Source organism: Pseudophryne corroboree, chromosome 7 (assembly GCF_028390025.1).
Source record: "Pseudophryne corroboree isolate aPseCor3 chromosome 7, aPseCor3.hap2, whole genome shotgun sequence".
Classification (NCBI taxonomy): Eukaryota; Metazoa; Chordata; class Amphibia; order Anura; family Myobatrachidae; genus Pseudophryne; species Pseudophryne corroboree.
Genome location: NC_086450.1, coordinates 227885366 through 227909584, shown reverse-complemented (window position 1 = coordinate 227909584; position 24219 = coordinate 227885366). Strand labels below are relative to the sequence as shown.

At 48.0% G+C, this 24219-nt stretch overlaps 1 protein-coding gene across 3 annotated transcripts in view; it reads right to left on the bottom strand.

The window, feature by feature from the left end:
- EPB41L5 (erythrocyte membrane protein band 4.1 like 5) overlaps positions 1-24219 on the bottom strand; it is a 562556-nt gene that overhangs the window by 208857 nt on the left and 329480 nt on the right. For 2 of the 3 annotated variants that reach the window (XM_063933985.1, XM_063933987.1), the window contains exons 13-15: positions 19234-19340; positions 17732-17753; positions 17322-17370 (exon numbers count right to left, since the gene is read on the bottom strand). In XM_063933985.1, coding sequence (XP_063790055.1) covers positions 17322-17370; positions 17732-17753; positions 19234-19340 — 178 coding nt within the window. The remainder of the gene's footprint in view (positions 1-17321; positions 17371-17731; positions 17754-19233; positions 19341-24219) is intronic. The other variant, XM_063933986.1, reaches the window with a different exon arrangement.

Here is a 24219-nt window from a genome sequence, read left to right as displayed (position 1 = left end):
CTCGGATAACTCCCTGGCTTTCTTCTCCGGGAGAAAACATCCTTTTCTGGACTGTGTCCAGAATCATCCCTAGGAACAGTAGACGTGTCGTCGGAAAAAACTGCGATTTTGGAATATTTAGAATCCACTCGTGCTGTCGTAGAACTACTTAAGATAGTGCTACTCCGACCTCCAACTGTTCTCTGGACCTTGCCCTTATCAGGAAAGCGTCCATATTTCTTTTAAGAAGAATCATCATTTCGGCCATTACCTTGGTAAAGACCCGGGGTGCCGTGGACAATCCAAACGGCAGCGTCTGAACTGATAGTGACAGTGACAGTTCTGTACCACGAACCTGAGGTACCCTTGGTGAGAAGGGCAAATTTGGGACATGGAGGTAAGCATCCCTGATGTCCCGGGACACTATATAGTCCCCTTCTTCCTGGTTCGTTATCACTGCTCTGAGTGACTCCATCTTGATTTGAACCTTTGTAAGTTTCAAATTTTTTTAGATTTAGAATAGGTCTCACCTAGCCTTCTGGCTTCAGTACCACAATATAGTGTGGAATAATACCCCTTTCCTTGTTGTAGGAGGGGTAATTTGATTATCACCTGCTGGGAATACAGCTTGTGAATTTTTTCCCATACTGCCTCCTTGTCGGAGGGATACCTTGGTAAAGCAGACTTCAGGAGCCTGCGAGGGGGAAACGTTTCGACATTCCAATCTGTACCCCTGGGATACTACTTGTAGGATCCAGGGGTCCTGTACGGTCCCAGCGTCATGCTGAGAGCTTGGCAGAAGCGGTGGAAGGCTTCTGTTCCTGGGAATGGGCTGCCTGCTGCAGTCTTCTTCCCTTTCCTCTATCCCTGGGCAAATATGACTCTTATAGGGACGAAAGGACTGAGGCTGAAAAGACGGTGTCTTTTTCTGCAGAGATGTGACTTAGGGTAAAAACGGTGGATTTTCCAGCAGTTGCCGTGGCCACCAGGTCTGATGGACCGACCCCAAATAACTCCTCTTCCTTTATACGGCAATACACCTTTGTGCCGTTTGGAATCTGCATCACCTGACCACTGTCGTGTCCATAAACATCTTCTGGCAGATATGGACATCGCACTTACTCTTGATGCCAGAGTGCAAATATCCCTCTGTGCATCTCGCATATATAGAAATGCATCCTTTAAATGCTCTATAGTCAATAAAATACTGTCCCTGTCAAGGGTATCAATATTTTTAGTCAGGGAATCCGACCAAGCCACCCCAGCTCTGCACATCCAGGCTGAGGCGATCGCTGGTCGCAGTATAACACCAGTATGTGTGTATATACTTTTATATGATATTTTCCAGCCTCCTGTCAGCTGGCTCCTTGAGGACGGCCCTATCTATAGACGGTACCGCCACTTGTTTTGATAAGCGTGTGAGCGCCTTATCCACCCTAAGGGGTGTTTCCCAACGCGCCCTAACTTCTGGCGGGAAAGGGTATACCGCCAATAATTTTCTATCGGGGGGAACCCACGCATCATCACACACTTCATTTAATTTATCTGATTCAGGAAAAACTACAGGTAGTTTTTTCACATCCCACATAATACCCTCTTTTGTGGTACTTGTAGTATCAGAAATATGTAACACCTCCTTCATTGCCCTTAACGTGTGGCCCTAATAAGGAATACGTTTGTTTATTCACCGTCGACACTGGATTCAGTGTCCGTGTCTGTGTCGACCGACTAAGGTAAACGGGCGTTTTAAAACCCCTGACGGTGTTTTTGAGACGTCTGGACCGGTACTAATTGTTTGTCGGCCGTCTCATGTCGTCAACCGACCTTGCAGCGTGTTGACATTATCACGTAATTCCCTAAATAAGCCATCCATTCCGGTGTAGACTCCCTAGAGAGTGACATCACCATTACAGGCAATTGCTCCGCCTCCTCACCAACATCGTCCTCATACATGTCGACACACACGTACCGACACACAGCACACACACAGGGAATGCTCTGATAGAGGACAGGACCCACTAGCCCTTTGGAGAGACAGAGGGAGAGTTTGCCAGCACACACCAAAAAACGCTATAATTATATAGGGACAACCTTATAGAAGTGTTTTCCCTTATAGCATCTTTTTATATATTTCTAACGCCAAATTAGTGCCCCCCCTCTCTGTTTTAACCCTGTTTCTGTAGTGCAGTGCAGGGGAGAGCCTGGGAGCCTTCCCTCCAGCCTTTCTGTGAGGGAAAATGGCGCTGTGTGCTGAGGAGATAGGCCCCGCCCCTTTTTCGGCGGGCTCGTCTCCCGCTCTTTAACGGATTCTGGCAGGGGTTAAATATCTCCATATAGCCCCCGGAGGCTATATGTGAGGTATTTTTTGCCAAAAAATAGGTTTACATTGCCTCCCAGGGCGCCCCCCTCCCAGCGCCCTGCACCCTCAGTGACTGCCGTGTGAAGTGTGCTGAGAGGAAATGGCGCACAGCTGCAGTGCTGTGCGCTACCTTAAGAAGACTGAGGAGTCTTCTGCCGCCGATTCTGGACCTTCTTCTCGTTTCAGCATCTGCAAGGGGGCCGGCGGCGAGGCTCCGGTGACCATCCAGGCTGTACCTGTGATCGTCCCTCTGGAGCTAATGTCCAGTAGCCAAAGAAGCCAATCCATCCTGCACGCAGGTGAGTTCACTTCTTCTCCCCTAAGTCCCTCGTTGCAGTGATCCTGTTGCCAGCAGGACTCACTGTAAAATAAAAAACCTAAGCTAAACTTTTCTAAGCAGCTCTTTAGGAGAGCCACCTAGATTGCACCCTTCTCGGCCGGGCACAAAAATCTAACTGAGGCTTGGAGGAGGGTCATAGGGGGAGGAGCCAGTACACACCACCTGATCGTAAAGCTTTACTTTTTGTGCCCTGTCTCCTGCGGAGCCGCTATTCCCCATGGTCCTGTGACGGAGTCCCCAGCATCCACTAGGACGTCAGAGAAATTTTGTTTCTGTGCAGGGTAAATACTGGCTGCTTTATTTTTACACTGCAATTTAGATTGCAGATTGAACACACCACACCCAAATCTAACTCTCTCTGCACATGTTATATCTGCCCCCCCTGCAGTGCACATGGTTTTGCCCAACTGCTAAAAAATGTCCTGCTGCGATCAACTTGGAATTACCCCGTGTGCAAATAACACACACACAGTAAAACACACAAATACCAGTATATTTAAAATAATTGTGTGAGGTCAGAACCATCTCCTTGTAATAAAGACAGGACATACCAAGAAGAGGAGTATCCATACATATATATATATATATATATATATATATATATATACATATATATACATATACACACACATATATATATACATATATAGATATATATATATATATATATATATATATACACACACACACATATCTATCTATCTATCTATCTATCTATATATATATATATATATATATACACATATATACACACACACACATATATCTATATCTCACACACACAGGGGCGTAGAAAGCGGGTGAAACGAGTGGAGCTTGAGCTCCAGGCGCCGCTGGGGACAGAAGGCGCCGGCTCTCTGTAACAGAATTAGGAGCCGGAACACGGGGTAGAAGGAGATGACTGGAAGAGAGGAAAGGGGTGGCCACCACACTGCCTGCATGTTCCATGTCACTGACTGCAGTGCAGAGAGTCCAGAGCAGTGTAGTGTAAGGGAAGAGGGGAGGCTTGCAGGCTTGTCAAAAGAACCTTCCTGGCTGACAGGTACTGTATCGGCATTCAGAGATATGAAACATGCAGGCAGTGTGGTGGCCACCTCTTCTATTTCCTCAGTCCTTTCTTTCTACCCAAGGAGGTCAATTATATAGAAGCTCCGCCGCTCCAGGCCAGAACGAGGAACTGCTCTGCTGCTGCCCTCTTGGTGAGAATTAATGTGTGTGTATATGTTTATGTCTCTGTATACTGTGTATTTATGTGTATTATGTCTGTGTGTGTGCGTGTGTGTGTATAAATGTGTGTTTCAGTACAAATGTGTATATGGCTGTGTGCATATGTGAGTGTTTATGTGTGTACATGTATATGTTTGTATATATGTGTGCTTATGTATGTGTGAGTATATGTGTTTGTGTGTATATATCTTTGTATACAATATGTGTGAGTATATGTGTTTATGTATATCTGTGTGTATATATGTATGTCTTTGTATATCTGTGTGTATGTGTTTATGTACGTCTGTGGTTAAATGTGCGTGGAGATATATATATATATTATACACATACACACACACACACACACACACACACACATATATATACATACATACATACATACACACACACACACACACACATATATATATATATATATATATATATGCACACACACACACACACACACATATACATACATACCCCATATAAACTCGAGATTTATGGTAAGAACTTACCGTTGTTAAATCTCTTTCTGCGAGGTAAACTGGGCTCCACAAGGATTAACATCGGGGTGTAGAGTAGGATCTTGATCCGAGGCACCAACAGGCTCAAAGCTTTGACTGTTCCCAAGATGCACAGTGCCGCCTCCTCTATAACCCCGCCTCCGTGCACAGGAGCTCAGTTTCGTTAACCAGCCCAATGCAGTAGCAGGTACTAGAGAAGACAATCGCTCGTAGCCAATTACACCACACACTCCCCACAGGAGAGGGTGTCAGCGGCTAATTCCACACCAACCCAAAGAAGCTAAATGCGTCAGGGTGGGCGCCGTATGGAGCCCAGTGTACTTCGCAGAAAGATTTAACAACGGTAAGTTCTTACCATAAATCTCGTTTTCTGCTGCGGGGTACACTGGGCTCCACAAGAATTAACATCGGGGATGTCCTAAAGCAGTTCCTTATGGGAGGGGAAGCACTGTAGCGGGCACAAGAACCCGGTGTCCAAAGGTAGCATCCTGTGAGGAGGAAGTTTCGAAGGCATAGAACCTAATGAACGTGTTCCCCGAGGACCACGTAGCCGCCTTGCACAATTGCTCAAGGGTCGCACCACGGTGGGCCGCCCAAGAAGGTCCAACTGACCGAGTAGAATGGGCTTTGATGGTAGCAGGAACCGGACGACCAGCCTTTACATAAGCATGTGCAATCACCGTTCTAATCCATCTGGCCAGTGTCTGCTTGGAAGCAGGCCAGCCACGTTTGTGAAAACCAAACAATACGAAAAGAGAATCGGATTTCGTAATGGAGGATGTTATCTTCACATAGATACGGAGAGCCCGTACTACATCCAAAGACCGCTCTTTAGTAGACAACTCAGGAGAAATAAAGGCCGGAACCACAATCTCCTGGTTAAGGTGGAAGGAAGACACCACCTTGGGTAAATAACCTGGCCGCGTTCTAAGAACCGCCTGGACACGGTGAAAAATCAAATGGGGAGACTTATAGGATAAGGCACCCAAGTCCGAGACCCTTCTAGCTGAAGCATGGCCAGCAAAAATAGCACCTTAAGGGAAAGCCACTTAAGGTCAACAGAGGCAAGAGGTTCAAAAGGAGACTCTTGCAAGGCCTCCAAAACCGCCTACAGATCCCAAGGGGCCACAGGTGGCACATAAGGAGGCTGAATCCACAACACGCCCTGAGTGAATGTATGGACATCAGGTAGGGCAGCAATCTTTCTCTGAAACCAAACCGACAAGGCAGAGATATGAACCTTGAGGGAGGCCAGACGCAGGCCTAAGTCCAGGCCCTGTTGTAGAAAGGCCAATAATTTGGCCGTACTAAACTTGAAAACGTCATGATTGTGAGACGCACACCAAGTAAAGTAGGCATTCCAGACCCTATGGTAGATCCGAGCAGAAGCCGGCTTACGGGCCTTCAACATAGTTTGAACGACCGCCTCAGAAAAACCCTTGTCCCTCAGGACGAAAGCTTCAAGAGCCACGCCGTCAAAGCCAGACGGGCCAAGTCCTGGTAAACACAAGGGCCCTGAACGAGGAGGTCTGGTCGTTGCAGAAGTAGAAGGGGACGATCCAACGAGAGGCCCTGTAGATCGGAGAACCAGTGCCGCCTGAGCCACCATGGAGCGACCTGAAGTAGGTTTCCTCCTTCTTGTTTGAACTTCCATATTACTCTGGGCAGGAGTGACACCGGAGGTAACACATATGGCAGCCGAAAGTTCCATGGGATTGACAGCGCATCCACGAATGCTGCTTGAGGATCCCTTGTCCTTGCCCGAAGACTGGAACCTCGTGATTGTGTCGAGACACCATCAGGTCCACATCTGGAAGGCCCCACCTGTCCACAAGAAGTTGAAACACTTCTGGATGTAGGCTACATTCTCCGGCGTGTACGTCCTGACGACTGAGAAAGTCCGCTTCCCAGTTCAGGATCCCCGGAATGAACACTGCGGATATGGCCGGCAGATGGCGTTCTGCCCATTGAAGAATCCGTGATACTTCCCTCATTGCCATGCGGCTTCGAGTGCCGCCTTGATGATTGATGTATGCCACCGTGGTGGCGTTGTCCGATTGCACTTGAACAGGTCTGTTCTGAAATAGATGCTGGGCCATTGTCAACGCATTGAACACTGCCCGCAGTTCCAGAATGTTTATCGGGAGTAAAGACTCCTCTTCGGTCCACCGACCCTGAAGAGAGACTGTTGTTCCAACACCGCAACCCAAGCTCTCAGACTGGCATCAGTCGTCAGCAGGACCCAGTTGGATATCCAGAAGGGACGGCCCCTGCTCAATCGATGGTCCTGCAGCCACCAGCTCAGCGATAGGCGGACCTCCGGAGACAAGGAGATCATGTGAGATCTGATCCGGTGAGGCAGGCCGTCCCACTTAGACAGAATCAACTTCTGCAGAGGGCGAGAATGGAATTTAGCATACTCCACCATGTCGAAAGCCAATACCATGAGACCTAGCACTTGCATTGCCGAACGTATCGACACCTGCGGACGAGATAGGAAGCATCGAATCCTGTCCTGAAGTTTCAGGACCCTCTCCTGAGACAAGAACAACCGCTGGTTGTGAGTGACCAATAACGCCCCAGGTGTATCATGCTCCGAGCAGGAACCAGGGATGATTTCTTCCAGTTGACAAGCCACCCGTGGGCAGTCATGACCTGGACAGTCAGATCTAGATGACACAGGAGAATTTCTGGGGAATTCGTCAGGATCAGCAAATCGTCTAGGTACGGTAGGATCCTGACCCCTTGACGGTGGAGTGTAGCCATTACTTTGCTGAAAACTCGGAGAGCCGTTGTCAAACCAAAGGGTAACGCCGAAAATTGGTAATGAAGGTTGCCCACCGCAAACCTCAGGTACTGCTGATGAGACGATGCAATAGGAATATGCAGGTAGGCATCCTGTATGTCCAGGGAGACCATATAGTCCCCAGGCTCCAAGGCCACAATAGAGCGCAGAGTTTCCATACGAAACTTGGAGAACCGCACAAACTTGTTTAAGGGCTTCAGATTGAGAAGGGGCCGCGAGGACCCGTTCGGATTCGGGACTAGAAACAGCGGTGAATAGTACCCCTTGCCTCTCTGAGCCAGAGGCACCTGTTCTACCACTCCTGTGGCTAGGAGGGAATGTACCACCGAATGCAGAGTGTTTGCTTTTGTCGGGTCCAGAGGAACATCTGTCAGGCAAAATCGATGAGGGGGACGATTCTTGAAGGGTACGGCGTAACCTCGAGTGACGACTTCCCTTACCCAGGTACCTTAAGTGGTCTTCAACCATTCCTGGGCAAAACCTAGAAGTCGGCCCCCCACCCTGGGATCCCAGCCCCGTCATGCGGCAGGCTTGTCAGTTTTGGAAGCAGGGTGACGGGCAGCCCAGGCTCGCTTCGGTCTGGAAGCAGGAGCTTGCTTTGGGTACGCCTGACCTTTTGCTTTACCTGGAGGACGAAAGGGCCGATGGAAAGTACTTTTAGCCTTCTGTGCGGAAGGAGCCGTACTAGGTAGGCAAGCTGTTTTAGCAGTAGCCAGATCAGCCACAATCTTATTGAGGTCTTCTCCAAAGAGAAGGTTTCCCTTGAAAGGAAGCACCTCCAGGGTTTTCTTGGGATCCATATCCACCGACCAGGATCTCACCCAAAGGATACGTCTGGACAAGACGGACGTAGTAGCAGCCTTGGCCGCCAGCACCCCGGCATCGGAGGCCGCCTTCTTAAGGTACAGAGAAGCCGTGGTAATATAGGAAAGACATTGTCGAGCATGCTCAGATGTGTTGGAAGGCAGCTCCGCCCCAAGCTCCTGAGCCCACGCCTCAACAGCTTCAGCAGCCCATGTTGCTGCACTGGTTGGCCTACGCACAGACCCCGTTAGGGTGTAAATCGCTTTCAAACAACCCTCCACACGTCTATCCGTCAGTTCCTTCAGAGAGGTGACTGTAGTTACTGGCAGAGCAGAGGAAACTACCATGCATGCCACGTGAGAATGTACAGGCGGAGGAGTTTCCCAATTTTTACATAGCTCCGCAGAGAGAGGATAGAGAGCCAACAGTCTCTTATGCGGTGTGAATTTCGTTCCCGGGTTTTCCCAGGATTCCTGACGAATGTCAGCCAGGTGTTGAGAATAATCTAAAACTTGTTTAACCACTTTCTTACGTTTAAATCTGTACGGATTTTTAGAGACAGCCACAGGCTCAGGTTCATCAGAGACCTGAAGAATGAACCGGATAGCCTCAATCAAATCAGGGACATCCACCATTGACTTCCCTTCCCCATCAGAAGCATCTGAGCCAGTGTCTGTGGGGTCAGTATATGCACCATCCTCAGAGGATGTGTCTGGAATAGCAGTGGATTGTGAGGAAGTAGCGGCCCGTTTAGAGGACGTCTTAGTCTTAGGTGGGCGAGAGTGAGATTTGGACTAAACTGCTGCAGTGTCACAGGTGGTCCCACAGGGGGCGTCAGTTTAGTTACAAGCGTATCCAACAGCGTGAAAAAGGTAGCGCAAGGTGGGTCATTTGTTACCCCTGGTGCTACAGACCCACTGGGGGGTAAGGAACCCCCTGAACCTGAACTCTCTGCTGCCATATTTTTCTCCAAAATGTCTGCGGCATCACCACCACGCAATGTGGGAGAAGCCCCAGCTCCTTTGCCTCATGAAGCTGACATAATATAAGCACAATATCAGGCAACCTGGTACAATTTTTAAGCAGCAATACACCAAGTAAGAACTCCCAGTGTAGTGTGACTTTCCTGTCAGCACAAACTGGGAATTCAGGAGATATATCAATATAAATATACTACTCAAAAAAAATAAAGGGAACACTTAAACAACAAAATGTAACTCTAAGTCAATCACACTTCTGTGAAATCAAACTGTCCACTTAGGAAGCAACACTGATTGACAATCAATTTCACATGCTGTTGTGCAAATGGAATAGACAACAGGTGGAAATTCTGGGCAATTAGCAAGACGCCCCCAATAAAGGAGTTGTTCTGCAGGTGGTGACCACAGACCACTTCTCAGCTCCTATGCTTTCTGGCTGATGTTTTGGTCACTTTTGAAAGCTGGTGGTGCTTTCACTCTAGTGGTAGCATGTGACGGAGTCTACAACCCACACAAGTGGCTCAGGTAGTGCAGCTCATCCAGGATGGCACATCAATGCGAGCTGTGGCGAGAAGGTTTGCGGTGTCTGTCAGCGTAGTGTCCAGAGCATGGAGGCGCTACCAGGAGACAGGCCAGTACATCAGGAGACGTGGAGGAGGCCAACAACCCAGCAGCAGTGTCACAAACTGAGGGCTGGTGCTGACCAGGGGGAGCCTCAGTTGTAGGGGCTGAGGTATATGTGTACCTGGGAGGCAGTACAGGGTTCTTAGACAAGCAGGGAACCTTTAGAACAAATGCCCGAAGGCGTGACCAAGACAACGAAGGAAAGTTCAAAGGTTTATTAAACACAGTTCAGAGGAATACGGATGACTTGGTACAGGTAACAGGAATCACAGTTCAGAGAAATACTTGGGATCGATGGCGGAGCACCGATGGAGACTTGGGATCGATGGCGGAGCACCGATGGAGACTTGGGATCGATGGCGGAGCACCGATGGAGACTTGGGATCGATGGCGGAGCACCGATGGAGATTTGGGATCGATGGCGGAGCACCGATGGAGACTTGGGATCGATGGCGGAGCACCGATGGTGACTGGGGATCGATGGCGAAACACCGATGGAGAATTGGGCTAGATGGCGGAACACCGATGGTTACTGGGGATCGATGGCGGAACACCGATGGTTACTGGCAGGGCAGAGCACCGCTGGAAGCTAGAAGCTGGAAGCCGGTCTCAGGTAACTGCCAGTCACAGGGAGCAATGTAGACACTGCAGAGTCAGGCTGTATTGCAGAGAAAGTCCATGGAAGGACTGCACACTGGAATCACTGAAGACAATTGAAGCACTGCCATCTTTCCACCCCAGGAACAGGATATTTATACCCGCTGGGAAGCAGGGATTGGCTGGCTGATTAACCAGAGACCAGAGTGCAGCTGCTGTGTAATCAGGCTGAGAGCAGAGTGCAGCTGATAGGCTGAAAGGTAACATGTGATTAGGAAAACATGGCTGCGCCCATGGTAGCTTTTGGAGGGAAAGATTGTTTGTAACTTGAATGTGAGCTTTAACCATGAAGCTGCCAGAGAGATTTGAGACAATGAGATGCAGCGTGCTGCACACAGACAGTGCAGATGGAATCCGGGCTTGGAACACTGGGACAGTCTCAGGAGGCATTTGGAAGGTAAATACTGATAAGGAATTACCTAGATCGTGACAGCACCCCCTCCTTTAGGAGTGGCCCCAGGACACTTCTTATAAGTTCTTTACCTGAACAAATGGAAGGATCTAGATTGAATCCTGATGAACTTGAACTGGCTGGGACCAGAGGAGACTGTACCGGATCTATGGACGAGACCAAATTAAGTCCAGACAACCTTGAACCGGTTGAGATCGGCGGAGACTTTAGACCGACGGATAGGACCGGATTAGATCCGAAGGTATTGGAATCGGCTGGAACCGAAGGAGGCTGATCCGGACAGACGGATGGGACCGGATTGGGTCCAGAAAAGCTTGAACCGGCTGGGACCGGAGGAGTCTTCGGATTGACGGTTGAATCAGCTGGAACTGAAGGAGTCTTTGGACCTACGGATGGAACCGGATTGGGTCCAGAGATATCGGAATCGGCTGGAACCGAAGGAATCTTCAGACAGACGGATGGAATCGGATTGAGTCTAAAGACAGTTGAATCAGCTGGAACTGAAGGAGTCAGAATCCGGTTAGAACGGGAATGAGTGGTATCCGAGTGTTCAGTTAGACCATCCTGGACCTGGTCCATGCTGGATGCCAACAGGGTGGTGCTCTCCGAAGACGGCAAACAGGAGTTCATAACTGCATCTGTAGCACAAAAATTTCCATCTGGGAACTTGGCTCTGGATACTTCCCTTGGGACTGAAACTTTGGTGACCCCTCCTGGGGTTGATGAATCAGACACCTCTCTCAGGGTTGTTTTCTCCAGCACCCCTCCTGGGATTGACAGATCAGAAACTCCTTTTTGAGAAGACTCATATGCCCCTACTAGAGCTTGAACATTGGATACCCCTCCTTGGGCTGTAGACACAGACGCCCCTCCTTGGGCTGTAGACACAGACGCCCCTCCTTGGGCTGAGTAAAGAGCATCATCATTCCAGGAAAGTTCGGACACTAGGATCTGGTACTGTACCAGATATTTACCGACTGTTCGTGTCCCCTGACGTAGCCGGAGGATATCAGAGGAGGCAGAGGTCACACGACCTGGTTCATCAAAGATGCGCCTGAAGGTTGCCACGAAATCTGCATATGAAGAGAGCAGGGCATCAGACTTCTCCCATAGAGGTGATACCCAATCGAGGGCGGAGCCACTGAGGAGGGAGATGATGTAAGCAACCTTGGTGCGGTCAGTTGGGAAGCTGCCAGGCTGTAACTCGAAATATATCTCACACTGATTTAGGAAACCCCGACAGGCTTTTGGGGAACCATCAAACTTGGCAGGTGTCGGTAAATGGAGACAAGGAGCAGAAACAGGAATGGTGGGTGGGGATACCACCAAAGGTACTGCAGTCGGCACACTGGACGCCCCTGAACCATGGAGGGTTACTTGTATTCCATCCAGCCGAGAGGAGAGGTCCTGGAGAAGGCAAATCACATGGCCCTGTGCAGCCTCCTGACGTTCAAGGCAGGCTGCAAGTTCTTGCCTCGGCCTGGTCGCTTGGACCTGGTCTCCGTCCGGATCCATTAGGTCAGTGCTTACTGTCACAACTGAGGGCTGGTGCTGACCAGGGGGAAGCCTCAGTTGTAGGGGCTGAGGTATATGTGTACCTGGGAGGCAGTACAGGGTTCTTAGACAAGCAGGGAACCTTTAGAACAAATGCCCGAAGGCGTGACCAAGACAACAAAGGAAAGTTCAAAGGTTTATTAAACACAGTTCAGAGGAATACGGATGACTTGGTACAGGTAACAGGAATCACAGTTCAGAGAAATACTTGGGATCGATGGCGGAGCACCGATGGAGACTTGGGATCGATGGTGGAGCACCGATGGAGACTTGGGATCGATGGCGGAGCACCGATGGAGACTTGGGATCGATGGCGGAGCACCGATGGAGACTTGGGATCGATGGCGGAGCACCGATGGAGACTTGGGATCGATGGCGGAGCACCGATGGAGACTTGGGATCGATGGCGGAGCACCGATGGAGATTTGGGATCGATGGCGAAACACCGATGGAGACTTGGGCTAGATGGCGGAACACCGATGGTTACTGGGGATCGATGGCGGAACACCGATGGTTACTGGCAGGGCAGAGCACCGCTGGAAGCTAGAAGCTGGAAGCCGGTCTCAGGTAACTGCCAGTCACAGGGAGCAATGTAGACACTGCAGAGTCAGGCTGTATTGCAGAGAAAGTCCATGGAAGGACTGCACACTGGAATCACTGAAGACAATTGAAGCACTGCCATCTTTCCACCCCAGGAACAGGATATTTATACCCGCTGGGAAGCAGGGATTGGCTGGCTGATTAACCAGAGACCAGAGTGCAGCTGCTGTGTAATCAGGCTGAGAGCAGAGTGCAGCTGATAGGCTGAAAGGTAACATGTGATTAGGAAAACATGGCTGCGCCCATGGTAGCTTTTGGAGGGAAAGATTGTTTGTAACTTGAATGTGAGCTTTAACCATGAAGCTGCCAGAATCACAGTAAAGAGATTTGAGACAATGAGATGCAGCGTGCTGCACACAGACAGTGCAGATGGTATCCGGGCTTGGAACACTGGGACAGTCTCAGGAGGCATTTGGAAGGTAAATACTGATAAGGAATTACCTAGATCGTGACAAGCAGGACCGCTACCTCCGCCTTTGTGCAAGGAGGAACAGGAGGAGCACTGCCAGAGCCCTGCAAAATGACCTCCAGCAAGCCACAAATGTGCATGTGTCTACTTAAACGATCAGAAACAGACTCCATGAGGGTGGTATGAGGGCCCGACGTCCACAGGTGGGGGTTGTGCTTACAGCCCAACACCGTGCAGGATGTTTGGCATTTGCCAGAGAACACCAAGATTGGCAAATTCGCCACTGGCGCCCTGTGCTCTTCACAGATGAAAGCAGGTTCTCACTGAGCACATGTGACAGACGTGACAGAGTCTGGAGACGCCAAGGAGAACGTTCTGCTGCCTGCAACATCCTCCAGCATGACCGGTTTGGCAGTGGGTCAGTAATGGTGTGGGGTGGCATTTCTTTGGGGGGCCGCACAGCCCTCCATGTGCTCGCCAGAGGTAGCCTGACTGCCATTAGGTACCGAGATGAGATCCTCAGACCCCTTGTGAGACCATATGCTAGTGCGGTTGGCCCTGGGTTCCTCCTAATGCAAGACAATGCTAGACCTCATGTGGCTGGAATGTGTCAGCAGTTCCTGCAAGACAAAAGCATTGATGCTATGGACTGGCCCGCCCGTTCCCCAGACCTGAATCCAATTGAGCACATCTGGGACATCATGTCTCGCTCCATCCACCAACGCCACGTTGCACCACAGACTGTCCAGGGGTTGGCGGATGCTTTAGTCCAGGTCTGGGAGGAGATCCCTCAGGAGACCATCCGCCACCTCATTAGGAGCATGCCCAGGCGCTGTAGGGAGGTTATACAGGCACGTGGAGGCCACACACACTACTGAGCCTCATTTTGACTTGTTTTAAGGACATTACATCAAAGTTGGATCAGCCTGTAGTGTGTTTTTCCACTTTCATTTTGAGTGCGACTCCAAATCCAGACCTCCATGGGTTAATAAATTTGATTTCCATTGATAAATTTTCTGTGTGATTTTGTTGTCAGCGCATTCAACTATGTAAAGAACAAAGTATTTAATAAGAATATTTCATTCATTCAGATCTAGGATGTGTTGTTTAAGTGTTCCCTTTATTTTTTTGAGCAGTGTATATAGAAAGTGACTATAAATCACAAGGAAAAATACACAGCAAGTATATCCTGTGAAATACCTATATTGTGGAAAAACCTGACACACTTAGCCCCTTCAGGTTATAGAATATAGGAGCAGCACGCGGAGTGAAATACCCGATATGGCAGCCACGCAACAGCTACATGCACACACACACACACACACACACACACACACACACACACACACACACACACACACATATATAGTCACAAACGTACCATGCAGAAATTATACACCATAAAACTGCACTGGACTAGCAATACAAAGTAATACTCAGTATGGCTACATATGTAAACAGGAGATATAACAAAGCACAGTAGATACTGGATGTATATCACAGGGTGTTTGTACCACACAGCCCTGAATGTATGCACTCTTTCTTAACTAACACTGTCCCTTGACAGGTAGAATACTTAAGTGTTCTGTAAAATGCACAGTGCTGACGAGCAGGCGGCTTTACAGAGGAGGATTTGCCCCAGCAGTCCCAGGAACAGCGTAGCTCCATTGTGATGGCGGCTGACAGGGAGTGAGGGAGATATATGCAGCTCCAGGGCGGGAAGATTTACTGAAATGGCGCCCTGGGGCTGGGGGAGGGCCTACAGGTTAGGACTTATCCCCCTGCTGGCTTCCCCACCTGTGCCCTGTGTCCCAGTGACTAGTGGAGCGGCTGCCCTTTACAGTGTCCACGCCAGCGCGCACTGCCTGCCTTCCACGGCCGCACCGGATCGCGGTTAACAGCGGGCAAGAGAGACCCCTTACCTCCCCTTGTACCTGTGGCCACGCGATCCTGGAGGGCAGCGGCGGTGTGTGCGACTAACAGAAGAACACCGGAGCCTCCGCTGTAGTTACCTGGCAACCAGGGCGCAGGAGTATACAGCACCGCTGGGGGAGTGATGGAGCTGCAGCAAAGGATGTCTTATGTGACATGCATAAAAGCTGCAGCCCTTTAAGTCTTCAAAAGTTCTTCTTTTCTTCTGATAAAGCTAAAATATGGGCTGCAATGGCAGCCCCCCTGTTGATTGCCTACTTACTGCATGGCACCAACTTACAAACTGAGCTCCTGTGCATGGAGGCGGGGTTATAGAGGAGGCGGCACTGTGCATCTTGGGAACAGTCAAAGTTCTGAGCCTGTTGGTGCCTCGGATCAAGATCCTACTCTACACCCCGATGTTAATACTTGTGGAGCCCAGTTTACCGCCCAGATTATTTATTTATATATATATATATATATATATTTATATATATATATATATATATATATATATACACACATACATACATACATATATATATATATATATATATATATATATATAGTTTTGTTTGTAAAATTTTTTTTTAATTTAGTGGTGGTGGTGGGGGGGGGGGGGCGTGACATGACCCTGCTCCGGGTGTCATGTCTCCACGCTACGCCTCTGATCACACTCACACACACTTGTAGAGCAGTGGGCATTTAGATGAATGATTAATATACAGTTCATGTGAGAATTGAAAGCTCGCTGTTATCACAGTTTCTGCTTAAATTTCAACTAAATGTACATATATGCTTAATGGTTTAGTTTAGGTTGTCAAAAAATTATGTGAAATTCGGAGTTCAAACTTGAGTCCTTTTTCAGAGAAAAAGTAATGTGTAAAGGGGGATACACAAGGAGAGATCCGTTCTTAAAATGAATGTAAGCAATCTGGCTAGATTGCTTAGATTTTAAGCATGCATCTCTTGTGCTGAGCGGGGGGAGAGATGTGTGCTGAGCGGTCTGTGACAGATCGCTAAGCACACATCTCTCTAGTGTTTACTGCCCTTTAAGAACATACAGCTGATCAGCAATGAAAAAGAGGCTTGCTTGTGCCATGAAGCACCACCAGTGTATTGCTAGAAGAAAGTCTTATGGACCAATGAATCAAAATGTGAAAAAGTTTGAGTCTTCACGTAGGGTGTTTGTATGCCACGGAGTAAGCAAAAGGATGGTTTCTCAATAGATATTTACTAAGTGGCATCTTGTAAAAAGCACAATTTAAAAGGGCAATACTTTTAATAGTAAAACATCCCATTACATTTTGGGCTTAAACACGCTTGAGAGCATGTTTGTGATACCCACTGTCAAACACTGAGGAGGAAGCATGATGGTTTGGGGCTCTTTTGCTGGATCTCAAGTTGTCAACTTGCAGAGTAACTGGCACCCTGAACCAAAAGGGCTACCACTAATGTCATGCAAGACCCTCTGGTCTAGTCCTACCAGGTTAAGGGCTCAACCTACAGCAAGATAATGACCCAAAACATACCTCCAGGCTATGTCAGAACTACCTTCCAGTAAAAGAACAAGGTAGTAGGCTTGAAATCACTGAATGGCCAGTACAGTCTTCAGACTTAAACCCTATCAAGCTAGTTTGGGATGAACTGGACAGAAGGGGAAAGCAAAGCAACCTACGAGTGCAACACATTTGTGACAACTCCTGCAACAGTACTGCAAGATCCTCCAGAACAATATTTGGTTAGAAAGAATGCCATAAGTGTGTCCAGCAGTTATTTTTAGATCACAATAAAGGAGGCACTCATGTATAATAAAGCACAGGGGTTCACAAATGTTTCAATGTTATTCCATTCAGGATTAATAACAATGAAACGTTGGTGAACCCCTGCATCTATTGTGCTTTATTTTACCCAAGTGTCACCTTTACTGCGACTGCACTGGGACACTACATTCTAAAGTACCAGTAAGGGCACCAGGAAAAGTTGTGAACATTTAACGTGAGTGCCTCCTGACTGGATTTGTAGGTATGCATACATGCATATTACACACACATATACATAGATACGTACATACATATGCACAATATGTGTCAGTTAGTAGACATATAAAATGTGAGATGACAGCACAAGATGTAACAGAAATGTTGTCATACTTGCTGTGATCCATTGCTCTGAATGGCAGGATTTCGTGGGGAAGCACTGCTACAATAAAAATGAATAGAAAGGGTTAAAGGACATCTCTCAGATAACACACCTCTATCGTCATCATCACCACACTCCCACTGACCTGATCATTATGCACATAGTCCAACCAGTATACTGAGTCGCTGCCACCACAGTGAGCTACTGCCCCCATCTGTCAGAGTAAATCACTGACCACCACACAGCGACTCAATGCTGAATGCTCCCCACTGGGCAATTGCTCTCCATCCACCAACCCCCCCCCCACCCACACACACACACACTTCGGCATTCCTGAAACCATGACCATGTTTAACATTTCCAAGGTGAATTTATTCACCATCTATACAGATGTGTTGCTGCAGAGTAGATTGGTACTCACTTCTCAGGTCTTGCTGCCTGTGCTGTAAGTGGAGAAATAAAACAAAAAAGGTGAATTTATGAGGAGTGTATTAGGAAGAAAGTTACACTAAAGCCCTCCAACCTATTTGTTCCCCGTCACTCATCATTCCCTCTTATGTATTAAGAATACAGACTTCTAAATATGGGACTGTACTACTCCTCTGCTCCTTGGCACAAAACGCTCACACATTAGAGATCTTTTAGCAGATCACTCACCCGCCAAACACCAAACTCATGGCCTGAATCAGAGTTGGACACAAACCCGATTTTTTCGCAGTTGACCAATTATCGCCTGACTGCACATGTTTTAAGTTTGATTTATTTGCCAAGTGATTGACATTCAGGGACTATTTGAGGGAAATTACTAGGAGTGGCAGCAAGAATGAAGGTGTGTTGAGACTTTTTCCAATGAGTGTCTCAGCCTACAACCCTATACGCAGCTACAATGACTCAGACATCTTACTTCCTGAGGCCATACTGCGCGAGCATAGGGCTACGCAGAAGTTTGGTAATCGACTGATGTGCATTGACGCAGCATCTTTGTGTGCAGCTGCTAGGACTCACAAAGCTGCCAGTGGATGTTTCAATTAAAAACCAGGTGACTGCGGCATGTGCACATTCACACAACTGCTGTGTGTAGATTCGCAGCTGCAAATGTATTTCTGAATCAGGCCCTTAAGGCGCAAGCTAAACTGCATGGCAGAGTAAGGGGGGGGGGGGTATCCTATTACCCACGGTAAAACTTCGCAATTTTCCACCAATTTTTTTTATAGGCTATCCTATTGGACCGCCTGTAAAAAAAAAAAAAATATGCCCTTTCTCCCGAAAACACAGGTCCAGTGAAATCTATGTGTTTTCTTGAAAAAAAGCCCCGTTTTTTGCTTAAAAATGGGTCTGTTTCCGGGAAATTGGTTTCACCTGGTGAAACAAAATCCCCTGGGACTGCAGGCATGGCGCCGCGGCCCGGAAGCTGCCACTCGGCGTGATGACCGGGGCTAATTGGATATCCCCCTAAGACTTGCTTACAGCGATAACTCAGTATCAAAGTACATGGTGACTCTTTTTCCCCACTAACAGTCATTAGAGCAAGAACTATAAACAGATGTGAAATACTACTAAACTGAAGTTGTTGTTATTTTAATATCACTTTCCTAAAAGGGCAGAAGCAGAAGGCTATCAATGGAGAAACTATTTCTGTGGCTGGGTCGGTCATTGAAGCCCTGTACAGCCTGTGAAACAGAATGGAGGGGAGGAATACAAATATTTTAAGTCAAGAAAATGTACCCATATTTAAACTTCAAAAATACATAATCTCCTGCTCTATGGAGTCCCAATCACTCAGCAGTGCACAGACAGCTACTGTAGATGTGGCATTTTGGTCATACTTCGAACATTCTATTCTGTACAGAGCAGCCTCTGCTCCGTCCACACAGACACTAACCCATCTCGTGTACCAAACATGTTTGTGCTGTGATACCACACCTCTCATTAACATGGTTCTCCTGGAATAGCGTTTGCTAGGTCTGCGCTCGAAGGATGTTGAACGTCGGGGCTTGCTGGACTTTGTGGTCTGGTATTCGGTCTTCCCACTACCAAGAAACATAAGGAAAGGAAAACTTGTCAGATCACAGTGTTAGCGGTATACAATATATACTGTAGCCTATTGATCTACCCAAGTCCAAGACCATCAGGAAGACATGCGTTTGGTTTTGTGCAATATATACCCCTCCAATGGATAGAAATGGTGTGTCATTATCCCTGACACAATTACAACTGCAGTTCTGTCTAAATGGGCCTACACACTGGGCGATATCTTGAAAGATATGAATTATATCGTTCATATCTTTCAGTGCGGATGCATCAACGATGAACGATGCACGTTCCCGCAATAGTTCATCGTTGAACGATCATCGTTGATACATGCCAGTTAATTTGGATGATAATAGGATTTTGGTACTTACCAGGTAAATCCTTTTCTTTGAATCCATAGGGGGCACTGGAGTACTCTTGGGGATATGGACGGCTTTAGCAGAACAGGCACTGAATATTTAAATTTAGTAACTCTCCTCCCCTCCATACTCCCAGTACCTCAGTGTTTTTTACTGAGCCGAACAGGAGCGATAGAGAGGATGAACAATGGAGAATTACATATAACATTATAACATAACGGACAACAATAAAGTTGACACATAACGTAACTGACAACTAAACAGTTGACACCATAACCGATAGAACTGGAAAATTTGAACAAATCAGTGAGATTGTGTTACCATAAGATCCACTGAACTTACCACAAACCAGGTAAAACTGCTCTGGGTGGGCGTCCAGTGCCTCCTATGGATTCAAAGAAAAGGATTTACCTGGTAAGTACCAAAATCCTATTTTCTTTTTCATCCACTAGGGGTCACTGGAGTACTCTTGGGACGTACCAAAGCTTCCCCCGTGGGCAGGAGAGCTGTTTGGCACCTGTAACACTAGGCGGCCAAAGCTAGATGCTGATGCCGCAAACGTATCAAACTTGTAAAAGCGCACAAACGTGTGCACTGATGACCATGTAGCCACACGGCAAAGCTGCGTCGTAGAAGCCCCACGACCAGCTGACCATGAAGTTCTCACAGAACGTGTGGAATGAGCTGTTACTGATGTAGGCGGCTGTAACCTAGCATGAAGGTAAGCCTGACATATGGTCAGTTTAATCTGGATAAGGTCTGCTTAGAACAGAGGTTCTCAAACTCGGTCCTCGGGGGCACACACAGTGCATGTTTTGCAGGTCTCCTCACAGAATCACAAGTGACATAATTAGCTCCACCTGTGGACCTTTTAAAATGTGTCAGTGAGTAATTAATACACCTGTGCACCTGCTGGGTTACCTGCAAAACATGCACTGTGTGTGCCCCCGAGGACCGAGTTTGAGAACCTCTGGCTTAGAAGCTGGCCAACCCATCTTGGCAGCATCATAGAGAACAAACAACGTATCCGTCTTACGAACTGTAGACGTTCGGGATACATAAACGCGTAGTGCGCGTACCACATCCAAAGTTCCAGAATCTCCTGTTAACACAGGAGCTACTATTGGTTGATTGATGTGAAAAGATGACACTACCTTTGGTAAGAAAGCGGGATTTGTCCGAAGTTCCGCTCTGTCATCATGAAACACCAAATACGGTGGCTTGCATTACAAGGCACCCAAATCTGAAACACGCCTTGCCGGAGCCAAGGCTAGGAGAAAAATTTGTTTTTCAAGTGAAGCTCAAGTCCCATGGCGCTGTAGGTGGAATGAATGGAGGCTGTACTCTGAGGACACCTTGCAGAAAAGTGTGTACAGACGGCAATAGAGCCAAACGTCTTTGAAAGTAAATTGACAAAGCAGAGACCTGCACCTTTAGTGTAGATAAACACAGTCCTCCATCCAACCCCGTCTGTAGAAATAACAAAGGACGAGATAACTTGAAAGATGATGTTGGAAACTTCCGAGCTTCACACCAACCTATATAGGCACGCCAAATTCTGTAAAAATGAGCTGCCGTAACTGGCTTCCTAGCACGTAACATGGTTGGTATAACCGATTCTGGAATGCCCTCTCTTCTTAAGAGGGCTGTCTCAACAGCCACCCCGTCAAACGCAGCCGCGCTAAATCGGGGTAAAGGAACGGACCCTGTTGTAACAGGTCCGGATGTAGAGGGAGCGTCCAAGGATCGTCTGCGAGTAGTCCGTGGAGATCTGAGAACCATGCTCTCCGAGGCCAATGAGGCACCACTAGTATGACTGTGGCGGACTCTCGTTTGATCCGATTTAGCAACAGAGGGAGCAGCGGAAACGGTGGAAACCGATACACGAGACTGTACGGCCACGCAATTGTGAGAGCATCCACCGCCACTGCCTTTGGATCTCGCGTTCTGGACACATACTGGGGCGAGTGATTGTGGCGAGATGCCATCAGATCCACTTGTGGGTACCCCCACCTCTGGACCAACATGTGAAACACTTCTGGATTTAATGCCCATTCTCCTGGATGAAATCCCGACGGCTGAGATAATCCGCCTCCCAGTTGTCCACTCCCGGAATGAACACTGCCGACAATATCACTTGGTGATGCTCGGCCCAATTAAGGATTCGAGCTACTTCCCGCATGGCCATGCGGCTTCTCGTTCCTCCTTGTTTGTTGATGTACGCGACCGCCGTCGCGTTGTCTGACTGCACCTGGACAGTCTGAGACCGGAGCATGTGCACTGCTTGTCGTAGCGCATTGTAAATTGCTCGGAGTTCCAGGACATTTATAGACAACAATCTTTCGTGATCCGCCCAGAGACCCTGGAGCTGACAATTTTGAACCACAGTTCCCCAACCTCTGAGACTCGCGTCCGTCATTAGAATTATCCAATTCCAGACGCCGAACCGTTTCCCTGCGGTTAGATTGTGTACTTTGAGCCACCAGAGTAGAGATACTCTGGCCCGTGGAGACAAACTCACCCTCTGGTGAATCTGCAGATGCGAGCCCGACCACTGTGCGAGCACATCCAGTTGAAAAAGGACGTGAGTGAAATCTTCCGAACTGAAGCGCTTCGAAAGCCGCCACCATTTTTCCTAACAGTCGAATGCACAAATGTACCGAGACTGTGCGTGGCTTGAGCACTAATTGTACCAGATGACGAATACTCAGTACTTTCTGTTCTGGTAGGTAAATTCTTTGATCTACCGTATCGAGAATCATTCCTAGGAATTGAAGTCGTTGAGACGGAATCAGATGTGATTTCTTGAAGTTGACAATCCAACCGTGCTGAACTAGTACATTGTACGTTAGCAACGCATGTTGGAGGAGCATCTGTTGAGACGGAGCTTTGATGAGCAGATCGTCCAAGTACGGAACTATTATCACTTCCAGGGATCTGAGATGAGCTATCATCACAGACATCACTTTGGTGAATACCCGAGGCGCTGACGAGAGGCCAAACGGTAGAGCCTGAAACTGGTAATGGTTTTGCCGTATCGCAAAACGCAAGAACCTCTGATGAGGTGGCCAAATTGGAATGTGGTAGTACGCATCCTTGAGATCCAGCGCAATCATGAATTCTTGTGGCTCTAAACCTGCAATTACTGACCGCAGGGATTCCATCTTGAATCTGTAGTAAGTGACGTACTGATTGAGCCCCTTTAAGTTCCATATTGGTCTGACTAAGCCATCCGGCTTTGGTGCTACAAACAGACTGGAATAATAACCTTGACCCTGTTGATGTACAGGGACCGGAATCAAAACTGCTGAATCCAGCAGAGACTGAATGGCAAGTTGCAGAACCTCCCTCTTGTCGTCCGACCGAGGCAGTCCTGTCTTGAAAAACCGCAGTGACGGGAGACAGTCGAACTCTATTTTGTAACCTTTTAACACTAAATTGCGGATCCACCCATCTGTGGACGTCTGGAACCACGCCAAATGGAACGTCTGAAGGCGTGCCCCCACAACTGGAGATCCGAGATGGGCTGGGAGCCAGTCATGCCACTGGCTTGTCGGTGACCTTAGCGTCCTGACGACTGGTGGTGGTTTGTTGAAAACCACACCCTCGACCTCGTCTACCAGGCATGGCCGTTCCTCTACCACGGCCTCGAAAGGGCTGAGGTCTAAATGATTTGAACGCCGGCCCAGAGTATTTTCGTCTAGGTACCGTTGGAGGCAATGGTAGGAAAACAGACTTCCCCTCCGTGGCCTCAGAAATCCATTTGTCTAATTCAGGACCAAACAACTTCTCGCCACCGTAAGGTAACGCCTCTATACCTCTCTTAATTTCTGCCTCCGCTTGCCAAGAACGCAGCCAGAGTGCTCGTCGTGCCGTAACTAGCGACGATGAAAGGCGAGAACTGAGCTGACAGACGTCAGTAGAAGCTGTACATAGATAATCAGCAGCTTCACAGATTTGATCAGCGAGAAGTATAAGGTGATCGTCATGTAGGCCAGACTTGAGTTCTGTTATCCATACAATTAGCGCCTTAGTTACCCAAATGCCAACCAACCCAGGTCTAAGTAACACTCCTGCTGCTATATACATGGACTTTAGAATAGCTTCTATTTTACGGTCTGAAGGGTCTTTAAGCGTAGTAGCAGTTGGCACTGGTATGGTTAATTTTTTTGTAAGTTTTGACACTGACGAATCCACCATTGGCGGATTCTCCCATGTAGATGTCACAGACTCTGGAAACGGGTAACTAGACTTAAATCTGCGAGGTATAGAAAACCGTTTATCTGGATTCTTCCGTGTTTCTACTAACATCTTATTAAGAGATTCAGAAACAGGAAAACACATTGGAGATCTGTGTCGTTTAGTAAAGACCACCTCATCATTTGTGAGAGGCTCCTCAGTCTCTGTAAACTTCAGAGACTGACGCACCGCCCTGATGAGATTATCAATGCCTGGGCTGTCAAAATCTTCACTATCTGATTGCTGGTCTAATTCGCCCTCATCTTGCGCAGTGAGGTCT